The sequence below is a fragment of the Thermobia domestica genome, chromosome 1 (genome assembly GCF_964235325.1).
Source record: "Thermobia domestica chromosome 1, izTheDome1.hap1.1, whole genome shotgun sequence".
In the NCBI taxonomy this organism is placed as follows: Eukaryota; Metazoa; Arthropoda; class Insecta; order Zygentoma; family Lepismatidae; genus Thermobia; species Thermobia domestica.
In genome coordinates, this window is record NC_137454.1 from 166,173,639 (window position 1) to 166,189,321 (window position 15,683).

At 35.2% G+C, this 15,683-nt stretch overlaps 1 protein-coding gene across 3 annotated transcripts in view; it reads left to right on the forward strand.

The window, feature by feature from the left end:
- Positions 1–750: 750 nt before the first annotated feature.
- Positions 751–15,683, forward strand: part of LOC145690747 (aldo-keto reductase 1B-like) — a 60,335-nt gene continuing 45,402 nt past the window's right edge. Inside the window, exons 1-3 of one of the 3 annotated variants that reach the window (XR_014132270.1) lie at positions 751–928; positions 6,731–6,898; positions 8,917–9,033. Coding sequence is in view for 2 of the 3 variants with exons in the window: in XM_081765951.1 (XP_081622077.1) it covers positions 848–928; positions 6,731–6,898; positions 8,917–9,033 (366 nt within the window). In the remaining variant the exon portion in view is untranslated. Of the gene's footprint in view, positions 929–6,209; positions 6,351–6,730; positions 6,899–8,916; positions 9,034–15,683 lie in introns of those variants that run through there. The other 2 variants (XM_081765951.1, XM_081765962.1) reach the window with 2 other exon arrangements.

Sequence of the window (15,683 nt, forward strand, 5' to 3'; positions counted from 1 at the left end):
CTACCGTTAAAGTGAAGTTACAAAAATGTTTCCAGATACGAACCTCATGTATCTTGAAAATTTGATTGAGATCGGTCGGATAGTTCAAGAGTTATTAAGTTACAAAAATAGTCACTTTCAGTCTTATATAAATTGATTTTTGTATATCTCCCCTTGCTTCTCCTCCTGTACGTTGCTCCGTCAAATTTAAATCATAAAAACAATCCCAGGCCTGAACCTCGTCTATGTTGAAAATTTGATCAAGATCGTTCAAATGGTTCAGGAGTTATTAAGTTTTATTTATTTCTTTATACCCCCTCCCTCAACCCCCGCCCCCTAGTTCTACCATCAAAGTGAATAGCCTAAAACCAGCCCATTCTCGAACCTCATCCATGTTACAAATTTGTTCGAGATCGGTCGGGCGGTTCAGGAGATTTAGGTTCACAAACATGGTGATTTTCAATTAGGCCTATATATATATATATATATAATTATTATTATTATTAAGGTTTTTCTTTATACTAGTTTTACTGGAAATGCTACTATGGGACTATTGTGACATATATACCTTACGTACCGGATCGACTATAGAAATCCATTTTCCAAACGCCAAGTTGAGAAAAAAAGGACAATTCAGCTTAGTTGCACTCTTGAACTTGGAGTGACCTTTTTTCTAATCTAACCTTTCAATATGTTAAGATAAAAGTTATCTTCCTGTGAATTGACCCATTTCGTCACTTGACAAGATACACATGTGTACACGAAAAATAAAAGATGTTTCTCTAAATAGTCTTTATTTTCTGTTGTGTGGAAAATTACGGTAGATTCTTTGGGTGTTTAAAAGTTTCTACTAGCTGAGACAATAAAAATGCCATCCAAAGCTCAAATACCAAAAGTAAAGTTGAATAATGGTTTGGAGTGCCCTATTATAGGATTAGGTTCTTGGCAGGTAGGAAATTATTTATTTTCATCTTAACAATGAATTTTGTTGTTGTGCTAACAAATGTGCCGTAAGTTCCATTTATGATTTTTTTTTAAGAATCAATGATAATACTGTACAATGTTAAGAGGTTTTTCTACTTTGTGCTGAACTAATTCCTATGAAGAGAGATAAATTGGACACAATTGTTAAAGCTTTACACAATGTTACTTATCCCGTATGTTAAATTGTCTATTAAAAATCAATATATAACCAATAATACTTGTAGGACAATTTTCATGTTACTCGTATTAAATTAAGTACTAGCACTTGGTTTCACCTATATCACATAGTGCACAAGAAATGAAATGAATTTTTTCAATTTAACGATCCACAATTATGCCCTTTAGGCTAAGGGAGACGGATAACTAAGGCAAGTAAATGACGGAATAAGTGGTGGCATGAAAATGTGGGATGAAATGGGAGTGCCCGAGAAAACCCACGGACACGATGTTGTCCACCACAAACTTATTTGCCCGGGGATCGAACGAGGGACCCGGTGCATCAGAGGTAGGCGCTCTATCACATAGTTACCTTCTCCCCGATATACATATATATTCTAGCAGAATACCCGTTCTTCCTACAAGAGAATACGTTTCATTCATGTTGCACATAACGGGCACCAATGAACTTATGGACCCCGAAAACTATGAATTCGACACTAACATCGGTCATTTTCAATTATTTGTACATTTCACTATCCCACCTTAGAAGTACTAATGGGGGCTGAATTTGGATTTAAAGAGCATCGCAAGTGTCATTGTTCGTCTCAGCGAAACCGAAAGCTATAGATTCGACACTAATATTGGTCATTCTCGATCACTTCTTAATATATCTCCTTCTTCCCCTCCTCCAAGTTGCGGGGCCGAATTTGGATTTAAATGGCATCGGAAGTATCACTGTTCATCTCAGCGACACCGAAAGCTATGGATTTGACACTAATATAGGTAATTTTCGATTATATATATATATATACATTCATACATACATACATACATACATACACACACACACACACACACATATATATATATATATATATATATATATATATATATATATATATATATATATATATATATATATATATATATATATATATATATATATCCCTAAGTTGCACCGTCAAAGTGAAATAATAAAAACCACCTCAGGCCCGAGCCTCATCTATGTTGAAAATTTGATCGAGAATGGTCGGGTGGTTCAAGAGTCATAATAGACTTAATAGTCATAAACATAGTCATAAACATAGTCACTTTCATTTTCAATATATTGAGTGTGGAAATGTGAGAGAGCGATGATATTTCAATATATTTTTTCTACTCCTCTAATTTCTAGGTTATATAAAAAAGACGAGAAGTATTTAATTATTTATTTACTGATATTTCATATATAGATAACATGCTTTGAAAATATTGTTAATTATTAAAATTTAAAGGAAGCATGTAGGCTTAAATAAATGTTGTTTGTTGTATTTTTCTTAATGTAACGGCCCGCAACTAGAGGGGGCGAGGGGCCTGTCCCCCTGAACTTTTCGTGGCCCCTCCAGACCTCAATACCAAAAACACAATTTAGATATTTGTAAGAGAATATTTGATAACTTGGCAACCCTAACATATTCATGGCCCCCCCCAAACATCTGTGGCTGTTTTCGGGCCTGCTATATTATATGCGTATATTAATGGTTCTTCAATTCTGTGGCTCCGTAAATGAACTCAATGCTAACATGGATTCTATTCCGAGATAGTTGTTCGTTAAGTGGTTATATACTGAAAAGTAATTTTTTTTTAAGTATTCTAATTTGGATTTGCTGACTTCAAACGTGGTGATACTAAACACATTCACCAAAATGTAGGATACAAGATAGGCATCTCCAACTCCCTGATATATGACGTAGGAGCATCTACGATCACAGCCATGAGAAAAAGTGGAGGCAAAAATGTGGAGGGAACGAGGTAGGTAGTGGATGGATTAAAACAAGCGTTGACAGTGTTCAATTGGTCATGAATCCACCAATAGTGTATCTGCAAAACCACCGACTACGCATTGGCTGTCTGTCACTACTTTCGTTCATCAACACTAGGTTTGCCACATTGCCCTTGCTTTCTGTGACTGTGAATGATTTACTGACAAAACGAGCACCAAACTTTGACTTCACAGAGCATTCAGTTGGACATGACTAATACTAATATAACGTAATGAATAATATGCTTTATTTGTTAATATTGTATTTAGATTACCGTGTTCTTAGACTAAAACAAAATATAGAAAACGAGTATTATTGTTGAGTTAAATTTTCAATTGAAACACCGTTCCGTAAACAAAGCCCATACTAATTGGCACTAAAACTCATTGATAATACTTCCTCTTGTGATATTTTTGTATCAGTTCCATAGCAGTTATGTCTCCAGTCCCTTATAAAAGTTATAAACTCCATAACGTGAGCACAGGACCCTAAATCAGGGATAAGATGTAGTATATAGTATATACAGAGCTAAGGATTACATTAAATGTAGGAATATTATTTCTTGTTTTATTGTCAGAGGGAGCTCTGTAACTTTATCTTAATTTACAGGACAAAAAGTTCTGAATTGAGAATAAAATTCTACTACATTATAAGCATTTAATGTGAGACACATACCAATTGATAGATCTAATTGATCTAAACAAAATCATACGGACGAATTGAAATTCTCATGCGCAATTTTCGAGAAATCGATAAGAACTACTTTTATAAACCTAAAGACCATAACCAGGCCACCCATTAGGATGAAGTTTGAAGTGAAGTATACTCTGACTGAGGCTTCGAATGTGGCATTATCAAGATGACAGTACACAGTATTTGTTAAAGGATTACAGCCCAAAGTTCTGATTAACTCTAAAATTTTAATATTTATTTAACCATAAGATTGTCCAAACATGATACATACAGTATGTCACATTTTTGTTCGTACAGGCGAAGATTTTCAAATGTCAGCAAGAAATTTTACGTTAAATTTAATTATTTGTTCAAAACGACCTGTATTTTGAAACAAAAGCACATATCGGTATTAACTAATAGTAAACAAAAAAACAAAATGTTTTCCTTCGTGCTAATATTGTGCACTAAACAACTACTTCGTCCATTTTATGTTCCATTTTTGTTCGTACACTTTGAGAATATAGTATTAAAAGGTATAAAACTAAAGCCCAACAACTGAAAATTTAATATTTTGTGGCATATCCTCTTGCTTTGATGACCATTTGACATCTTGCACGCATAGAGTTAATAAGGTCCTTACATGTTTGAGCACTGATTGCCTCCCATTCTTGCATCACTACCCTCTTAAGCTCGTCTTTCGAAGAAACCCCGTGTTTACCCACATTACGCTTTAAAGTATCCCATAAGTGTTCGATGGGGTTTAAGTCGGGGGATTGAGGATGTTTTTCAGCAACTTTGGTACATTCCATACTAACCACATTCTATTAATTTCAGCCGTATGTTTGCTGTCATTATCTTGCTGAAATATATAGTTGGCTCCCATCTGCATTTTTTGTGCACTTTGCTTTACATTTCGCTTCAAAACATTAAGGTACACGTGCTTGTTCATTATACCATCTATGACCTCTAATGTCCCTACTCCCTTGGATGACATGCACCCCCATATCATGACAGAACCACCCCCATACTTTACTGTGGGTATTGTATTCTCAACCCTATCAGCTGTGTTCACTTTTCTCCACACCTTGCTTGCCGCATCTGACCCACATACGTTCACTTTTGTTTCATCGGACCAAATCACGCTGTCCCAGAACTCTTGGTCCTTGTCAAGGTGCTCTTTAGCGAACTTCCTTCTCGCAGCACGGTTCTTTCTGCTAACGAACGGCTTCTTACGACACATTCTACCATGAAATCCATACTTGTGCAATACTCTTCGTACAGTTTCATTACACATACGTTTGTTACACACACTTTCAACCATTGGGCGGAGCTTTGGGACATTTAATTTCGGATTACCTCTAATCTTATTCACCACAAAGCGTCCCTCGTGTTCACTTAGTTTCCTTTCTTTCTTCCTTCTCGGCACATTCTTTGTAGACCCATTATGTTTAAACTTATTAATTATATACTGAACTGTGGAATGTGATTTCTTTACCAACGTACCAATCTTGCTCATCGAATACCTCTTTAATGCCAAATTTATGATTACGTCCTCCAACTCACAACTAAGCTCTCTTCTCTTACCCATTATGATCACAATAGATAGACGATATGGGTGGGAGTACGACCTTGATCACACTATCACAGCACAAGTGAGCTGCTAACATTCCTATCTACTGCCTTCTTCGCATCGATGCAATTTGTATAATCAGTGTCGGGGGTGGAGGTGTAGTGTACGAACAAAAAAGTGGCGTAAATAACGGGAGGTTCTGGAAGAATAATTATTTTATTTCTTTCTTACATAAATAAAAGCTTTGCAATCCTGCCATAAGCTTGCTTTTATATACATTTTACGAACAGCATAATATTTTAATCATTTTACAAAAATAGATAGACAGGTTAATGTTCTAAACACAAAAATGTCATCATTACGAACAAAATTGTGACTAACTGTATGTATCAATTGATATATTACAGTGACTTGAATAAAATGAAAGGCTTGAAAGTAAATTCTCATCCGTACTTGTCGAGAAAACTGAGATAAACAATTTTTTATGACGCTCAGAAGTGCATGTTGTTCATTGCATGTAATAACAATTAATAGTTTTCTTTCTGCTGAATAAATTATCTACGTATGTTAAAAAAAAAAAAACACTGTCAAGTAGCGGATTCTACATTTTATTGCCTGTCTTTTCCGAACTGTGACACACAAGTCCTAACAATGACGCATAAACTACTTGTAAAATTATTTTTTCTTTTATTACCTGAATGGGGATGGGAATATTTAGCAATAATATACAAGGTGGTTGTAAAGTCAGTACCTATTTGTAACAATGAATATTTCAAAAAAGTAAACAACATATCCCAGTTTTATTTTCATTGAATACGTTATTAGGGTGTATCATTTGGTTATTAAGTTACATTTCAACACACTTCTGGAATCTAATAGGAACAAAATCCACGACTCTTTTTAGCATCTCAACTGGAACATTTGCAAACACTTCATGGATATTTTGTTCAAAACTGTTAATATCCCTTGGTTTTAACTTGTATACTTGTTCCTTAGCTCAAACCAAAAGGAAGAAGTCACATGGGGTTAGATTGGAGCTGCGTGCAGGCCATTCTGTTGGTCCCGGACGCACCACAGATCTCCAAACTTGATACCTGGCGGCAATATCTTAGCTTTGTCTTCTACGTTGTATACACCAGCCATTTTGAGGTTTTCACTGGATCAACTTCTGAAATTATATGGTAAATCTCACATTAGTAAACAGTATTATATGCCAGATAGAGCTGATGCTAGTTTCTAGGATAATCTAAATTAAAAATAAGTAGTGAATTTATAACCACTCTGTAGTTAAAACTTAAAAAAATAATAGTATTATTTGTATAGTAATATATAATGTATAAATTATAATAAGAAACCTATAAATACAGAATTATTAAAAAAAAACGATCTCCACTAAACCTAGAACTGTCCAGTTGAATCTGCTTTCGAAACAAATCCTGGTGGGACCACTGTTCCATACATAGCATTAGTAAACATAATAGTCTTGATTTATTAATTAAATGAATTATGCATTGGTATATGTTATAAGGACTGCACCATTCAAGTATTTTATTTCATATAGTCAAAAGCCGGTGAAGTAGAGAAGGCTGTAAAAGACGCCATAGACATTGGTTATAGACATTTCGACTGTGCCTTTATTTATGGCAACGAAAGTGAAGTTGGAGCTGCCATAAAAGAGAAACTCTCCGAAGGAACTGTAAAGAGAGAGGATTTATTTATTACTAGCAAGGTGGGTAACAGTATTTTCTTACAAAGTTTTCCTTACGTTAACATAAGGTTTAAGATGATGATGTCGTTGTGAACGATTAGTATAAATGATATGTGAAGACTTTTTTTTTTTTTTTTTTGAATATTTACATTTCTTAAGGTGACTTTAAAATACTAATGAGTTTTCACTTCTATCGTTACGACATAAAATATTTTAACTACTTAACAACAAGAAGAACATAGAACTTATTTAGCATGAAAACTTAGTATTGCTTTTCGATATCCGTATGGAGAACTTTAAGTTGTTGAGTACCATACTTCGTTAGATATTCATGAAGTGAAATTCATTAAGTAAAATGTTATCATATGGGGACTGAGAAACCAGTGGTTAAAGGTACCAGATCCGCTTAAGACTGAAGAATTTTATTTCAATATGGGATTGCAATGAATATAAGAAATTATGAGAACTATTCAACTTAATATCAACGAACTTAAAAAGTTCGTTACTGAATATTCTATGTCTGTGTTGTGTGTGTGTGTTATTTGTGAATTTTTCAATTTTAAACCCTCCATTCGATAGAGCATCAAAAACTATCTTAAAGAAGTGATGGAATTTTTCGCGTCACTTTAGCCGTTACCGAGATATTGGCCAAAAAAGTTCCCATTTCGGGAGATTTCAGGAGCCATATCTCGGGAACCGTAAGTCATAGAGAGTTCATATTAGTGTTGATCAATACCTAAGAGGATGGTGAACATTTTGGTACCAAATAGTAACCGGTGACCACTGGCCAACTGGCCACCGTTTCCCAGATATTGGTCAAAAAATGTTCGGATTTCGGGAGATTTAAGAAGCTATATCTCGGGAGATTTAAGAAACCACAAGTCATAGAGAGATAATATTTTTAAATTTTGAGCATGTGTCTTCGTAAAACAACATATTGTAGAAAGTCTTAACAGAACTCTTAAATAAAACATGTAAAAATTAGTAGTCAAGGAAATTATAAATGGATATATTACAAGAATTGTTTAATGAGTATAATAATAAAGTACATAGTACAATTGGTATAAAGACTGTAGAAGTTAAAAAGAAAAATTGATTATTTTAAAGTTCGTTCTGGCAATGCTCTTGGAGCACTCTCAACTGGTTATTTACTATTAATACTTTTTTTAAAAAAAAATAATTATTAAGTGTAACAATTTAATATAAATATACGAACACATTTATAAATGTTAAAACTAATATTTTAAAAAAAATACTATCAATGAAGTATAATATTTCTTACGAATGATGAGTGGATAAGCTAAATATTTAATATATAATTATATACTCTAAAATAATTAAATAGAAGATACATAATAACACTGAAGAATTTTGTGAAACAAAGACAGTGGTAAAGTATGAAACCATCAAAGGAAAATAAAAGGTAATTTCTATTATTTGTAAACTGAATAAATATGAGGTATGAAATTAATGTCTGCGCCCTTATAATACACCCACATGGTCTTAAATAAAATATGATTACGTTCTCTTCATTGAAAACCAGAGTTGCAGTATTTTTTTCAGTGTAATTGCTAATATTTGTTTCAGGAACTTTATCAATACTTTCTGAGTTAGTTACTCGATGAGTTTATTAGTTAGTCAATAAAATAATGATATGTAATTTGTTTTTGATGTACAGACTTAATAACTGAAGTTTTCTGAAAGGTTCTCATCGAATCTTCCCAACTTTTTAAAAAGCCTTTTTCAAGATATTGCAGAAATATTAAAATAATATTAAACTTTCTCTAGATAATTTTGTAGGACAGAACATTATTCAGTAATGTAATAAATGTTTTTGAGATATTCTTCGTTTTTCCTCAGTTCATCGTCTAAATCTATGGTTATAATCGACTTGAAGACGCATAGTTTGATACGGAAATATATTGACAACAAACTAATTAAATTAAGTAATTTTTCTTTAAATAGAAAGTGCATAGAGAAATTACTTAGTGATAAACTAATATAAATAGTTCTCAAATTTAACTAAATTTCCTTTTCAGTTATGGAATAAATTTCATCGTCCTGATTTGGTGGAAGGAGCACTTAGAAAAACACTAGATAACTTGCAACTCGACTACATTGATTTGTATTTGATGCACTGGCCAATGGGTTATAAGGTACAATTTATCGAATTATTAATTGAATATTTTTATTTTTTTTCGCTTTTTTGAGGATTACTCATGATAAATAAGGGTTAGTCTAAAAGAAATAGACAACTTTAGTGGTCCTCCAAATAAAGAGTTTTAATGACATGGTGACATAACTTACATCAGTTGTAGGGTACATCAGGAAGTTTTTGTGGTACAACTACAGATGTTCTATCTGTGATCCTTTGGTTACACGGAAAACATCTAGTCTGTAGTCCAATTCTTCCCAAACACGCATCAAAGTCAGACTGTCCACCAATGCAACAGCATCTCTGATTCGTTCTTTCAGTTGCGTCAGACTCTGAGGGAGGGGGGCACATACTCTTGATCTTTTATGAAGCCCCCCAGAAAGTAATCACACAGTGTGAGGTCTGGACTTCGTGGTGGCCATTGAGTCATAGCCATGTTTTCATCAGCTGATCGGCCAATTCACTGCCTAGGAAGAACTTCGTCAAGATAACCCCTTACATCGCAATGCCAGTGTGGTGGGGCTCCATCCTGCACAAATATGAAATTGTCACTATCTTCTTCAAGTTGTGGCATCAACCAAAGTTGCAACACGTCCAGGTACGTTCTTCCAGTAACGGTTTCTTCTTGGAAAAAGAACAGTCCATACACCTTTTTGGGTGATACAGCACAAAACACGTTACCCTTTGGGGAGTCCGTAATCTGCTCCACAATCTCGTGAGGGTTTTCACTACCCCATATACGCACGTTATGTTTGTTTACGACACCACTAATATGAAAGGTTGATTCGTCTCCACTCTAAACGTTGCTGTTTGTCACTTTCACTGAGACTTTGCAGTAATTGCAATCGATATGGATAGAACTTGAGTCGTTTGCGTAGAATGTTCCAGATAGTGTTTTGAGGGATATCAAGTTTCTTTCTTGCACGTGTCGTTGATTTCCTCGGGCTGCGAGCGTAGCTCGCACGAATGCGCTCAACTGTTTCATTAAACACTAGAGGTCTTCCCATGGATTTCTTCTTACACAGACAACCTGTTTCTTCAAATTTATGCACCCAGTCATAAATGGACTGCCGTGTGGCTTGTTGTTTACCATACTTTGTCCTAAAATGACGTTGTACTACAATATCTGAATTTGTCTTGGCATATTCCAGAACACAGAACGCCTTCTCAACTTGACTCGCCATATTCCTCCAAGCCACGTCAAGGTCAAGTACGAGAGCAAGGCTGCTTACGTCACGCACCCGTCACTGAAACAAAAGAAAAACTGTTAGCCGCCAAACTTCAAGTATGTACGCATGTACCATAGGTAAAATCTTTTTGCTCAAAAAATACATAACATTTTATATATAGTAAACTTGTCTATTTCTTTTAGGCTAACGCTGTATTTCAAACTCGTTCCTTGGACGCAGTAAAATTGGCACTGCCCTGGTTGTAGGTCTTCCTTACTTAAAAAAGAATCTATTCGGTCTAGATGCTCGTGGAAACAGGGACGCCAACCTGATTATAACACTGGTCCCCTTTCTTCATAATCTCACTTTGCACAAACAATTCTTGTTCTAAGTCATATAATTCAAAGCCGTATAATTTGTATTTTATCAAAGAAGAGAAAACTACGTCGTAAACATAATATAAGGTAGAAGGGAAAGAGTGTAGCGAGTGGAGAGAAAGAAAAATAAGATTAAAAGAAGATACTAAGAAAGAACATTTTAGTTTATTTGTTCCAATAACATGTATCATACTCTGGACTGTATAAACTTGATGATCACATAACGAAATATCAAATTGTCTAAAAAGTATTGAGCCTTTGGGACTTTATTGTGATTTGAAAATAACATAGCGAAACCAATATGCACCATTTTGTTTGATGGCCTTCTGCAATTTTGCAGGCAACACCATAATTCCGTCGCTATAGAACTTCTGTAGTTTCTGATTTTTAAAAAAAATTAGCACGCCGTTATTACAGGCTTCTTTTGAAACTAAGAATATTCAGATATATATATATATATATATCCTTACTGTGTGAATGCTTTTAAACCTCCCAGCCATCTTCTCGAAATTTCTGACGGGTCGTTAAAGACGTGTACGGTCTGGCATTGTCACCATAAACCAGAAGTTTCAACCCATCAATATGGATTTCTTACTCATAAATAATCAAAAACTAATCTAGCAATAGTCACCGACTTTATGGCTATTTAGTTAGATGATAAATGACAAATTGACGTAATATATATTAATTTTGAAAAGGCCTTTGACAAAGTAAATCATAAAATACTGTTAAACAAAATAATAATTACTATTTTTCTTCAACCTTCACCAAATTCTTTTCATCATATCTAAGAGAACGTAAGCATAGAGTCGTCTATAAAGAATTTAAATCACACGGGTATTTTTCGTTATTAGAAGCTCAGCTCCGCAGGCACGAATTAAGGCCTATTAGTATTTCTATTATTTATCAATGATCTTGCGGATCATATACCCAGGCCCGTATTTAGGTAAGTTCTATTCTGTGCTCAAGCACAGGGCGGCATAATTTAGGAGGCGGCGAAATTTTGGATTTTTTAAGGATTCACAATAAAGTAATATTTAAAATTAGCAACCCGCAGAGTTCCGCACAAGCGCGAGTGTTTAATTCGCTCTAATTACAGTAGTTACTAATTAGCTAGCTTACCTGATTATTTTTAAAAAGTCATCCTCTCCCATCCTCACCCCAAGGGTTCAGGATGAACTTCAACATCATGAAAACTGGTACCGTTAAACTCAGCGACCTCGAAAACTACGAATTCAAGACTGTCCTTTTCGATTACTTTTAAAATCTCTTCCCCTCCCTGGGAAGTGGAGTATGACCTTGAAATTGAATTGGATTAAAACTGTCACTATTCTTCTCAACGACCCCAAAAACTACGAATTCAACTCAAATATCGGTCGTTATCGGGAGTGGGGCGGCAAATTTTGTGCGTGAGCAGCAAACTATTTAAAGCACATGGGTGCACAATATATAAATACGGACCTGCATATTCCCACTAGAGAAAAAATTATTGTTCGCTGGCGATCTTCAAGTGTATTCCAAGATAAAATCTGTACATGATTGCTTTGATTTACAAGACTTCGAGAGTATTGCGAACTGGTGTTCAGTCAATAAACTTAGAGTAAGATAAACAGATGTAACGTACTACAATTCAGCAGAAACAAAAATACTAACTAACTAACTAACTAACTCTATGGCCTATGGAACCCGGAGGTTCAGTGCCGCGTTCACAAAAGCTCTCCACTGACTTCTATCCTTAGCTAATTGGATCCAGTTTCTACTTTGTATTCCTATCTCTGCGAGATCCATCTTAATATTATCCTCCCATCTGCGCCTAGGTCTTCCTAATGGTCGTTTTCCTATGGGTCTACCAGTCAAGACTTTGACAGCGTTTCTACTTTCTTCCATTCTAGCTACATGACCTGCCCACCTAAGCCTCCTAGACTTGACGACCCTAACAATGTTGGGTAAACCGTATAAACTATGTAGTTCCTCGTTATGAAGCTTCCGCCATTCCCCATTCTCGTTCCTCTTGGGTCCGAATATTCTTCTCAGGATCCTGTTCTCAAATACTTTCAGTCTATGTTCTTCCCTCAGAGTAAGCGACCATGTTTCGCAACCATACAGAACAACAGGCATGATTATCGTTTTATATATTTTAAGCTTCAAATTCCTCGACAGAATTCGCGACGACAAGAGATTTTGAACCGAATAGTAACACGAATTCCCTGCTTTTAGTCGACATTTAATTTCTTCGTGAATATAATTTTCGTCTGTTAATATTGATCCTAAATATTTGAAAGTATCCACTTTATCAAAAGTATTATTTAATATTTTAACGCCTCCACAATTTGCCGTATTACGGTCCCGACGCACTTCCATGTATTTAGTTTTCTCTGCATTTACTTCTAAACCCATGTCCCTGCAAGCGTTTAATAATATCTCTGCATTTATTTCTACTGTTCTCCTATCATCCCCTATTAAATTTACATCATCAGCATATGCCATAACCTGGTGAATGCCGTTCAACTCTAGGCCCTGGTTGCTATCTTTGATTTTCCTTATGGCGTATTCCAGCACAAAGTTAAATAATAATGGCGACAACGCATCTCCTTGTTTCAGGCCATTTTCGACGTGGAAGCTCGTGGACAAAAATTTTCCTACCCGGACTTTACTTTGGGATTCACTTAAACATATCTTAATTAATCTAATTAGCTTTCTCGGTATTCCAAGCTCTGTAAGAACGTTGTATAATGTTTCTCTCCTAACCGAGTCGTAAGCCTTTCTAAAATCAATAAATAGTTGATGTACCGGGGTATTGTATTCCCACTTCTTTTCGAGTATTTGGCGAATGGTAAATATTTGGTCGATAGTTGATCGATTTCGTCTAAATCCGCACTGATAATCTCCAATAATTTCATCTGCGTATGGGGTCAATCTTGCTAACAGAATATTTGAAAGGATTTTATAGGATGTTGACAGAAGAGAAATGCCTCGATAATTATTACAGTCAGTTTTGTCGCCTTTCTTGTGAATTGGAACAATGATTGACTCTTTCCACTCTTGTGGCAATTCTTCCTTGTTCCAGATAAGGAGAATGAGTTTGTGTATCTTGTTCCACAATTTTTCGCCTCCAGCTAAAATTAACTCAGCCGGAATTTCATCTACACCCGGAGATTTGTGTTTCTTTAATTTCTTTATAGCGGCTTCCACTTCTATTCGATTGGGTTCTGGAATATACGGTTCTGCGGTGTGTATCTCCTTTTCTCCACGCACATTAGTTTTTGGCTGCGTGTTCAGCAAATCGTCAAAGAAATCTTTCCATCTATTTAAGAGGCTATCCGTATCAGTGAGAACTGTTCCGTCAGATTTCTTTAATATATAAGCACGAGGTTGATAGCCTTTCTTAAATTCGCTGATCCCCTTATACATGTCCCGAATATTTTTATTTTTACTATTATCTTCAAGTTCCTTAATTTTAGCTTTCAAAAAATCCCGTTTTTTTGTTCTAAAAGTTTTGGAAGTTTCCCGCCTGATATCTGCGAAATTTTGTGTAGTTATTTCATTCGGATTTTGTAGCCACCGTAATTTTGCCTGTTTTCTCTTCTCTACTAGTTTAATGCATTCTTGGTCGTACCATGGTTTGTTCCTACGTATTTCCGCGTGTCCCAATTTTTCTACTGCTGAACTTTTAATGCTATCTCTAATTTCAATCCAAGTATCCTCAACCCTAGTGCACTCCGAGTCTTCTAAAACCGAGAATCTATTCGAAACTTCAATCTGGTATTCCTCTCTTACCTGGCTCTCTTCTAATTTCTTTAAATTAAATCTCTCCGTTTTCGGACCTTGAGTGTTACCTTTATTCAACGATAATCTCTCCCGTATTATCGCTGCTACCAGGTAGTGATCAGTGTCACAATCAGCCCCTCTAAACGACCGGACGTCAATTATGCTAGATTGTCTTCTTCTATCTACTAAAACGTGATCAATTTGATTATGTGTTTTTCCGTCTGGTGATGTCCAAGTGTATTTATGAACGTCGCGATGTGGGAATTTTGTACTCTTCACGATTAGGTTTTGGGATGTTGCAAAGTTCACGAGTCTAACACCGTTGTCATTACTTTCCTTATGCAAACTTTCGTTCCCTATAATCGGTTTGAAAATATCCTCTCGTCCTACCTTCGCATTGAAATCCCCTAATAGAATCTTCATATGGTATCGCGGGAGTTGGTCAAATATCCGTTCCACTTCTTCGTAAAAACTATCTTTTATATCGTCACCCTTATCTTCAGTTGGAGCATGTACATTTAAAACAATAATATCACACCACCGTCCCTTAAGAGTAATAAAAGAAAGTCTGTCAGTAACAAATTCAACCCGTTTAATTGCTGGTAATATTCGTTTGTGAACGAAAAACCCTGTTCCTAACTGGTGATTTTTTATTTCCTTCCCCGTAAAAGAACGTGAAATTTCCGGAATTCTCAGATCCATTTCCTTCCCACCTAACTTCCTGAACTCCTACTAAGTCCATCCTGTATTTCTCTAACTCACTCGTTACAGATTTTAACGCGCCTGCCCTATAAAGACTTCTAATATTCCATGTTCCAAATCTCATGTCCATTTTCTTTTGCTGATGTCGTGCCAAGTTATCAGTCCTTGTCCGAGGCTTTTGTGAATGTTTCTGAAATACCCTTAAACATAATTATAAGTTTAGTACTAATACTTCTATAGGCAGACCCAAAACAGTTAAAGATCTAGGTATTACATTTGATTCGAAATTGATGTTCAATAATCACATCAAAAATCTTACTCTTCATACTTTTAAATTATTAGAATTCATAATTAGAAGTAGAAAGGACTTAAGGGATATTACAACACTCATGAAAATATATTACTTATATTTACACTCCAAGTTGGGATATACTGTTGTAATTTGCCCCCCCCCCTTCCCTCACAACAAAAGTGACAGCAACAGATTGAAAAAGTCTAATCAAAATTTATTTGGTATTTGCTATAGAAAGTAACTGGAATTTATCCCACACTTCAAAACTATAGCACACTGGTAGACAATTTTAATATTTACTCATTAGAACAAAGGTGTAATATTTCAGATCGGGTATTTCTCC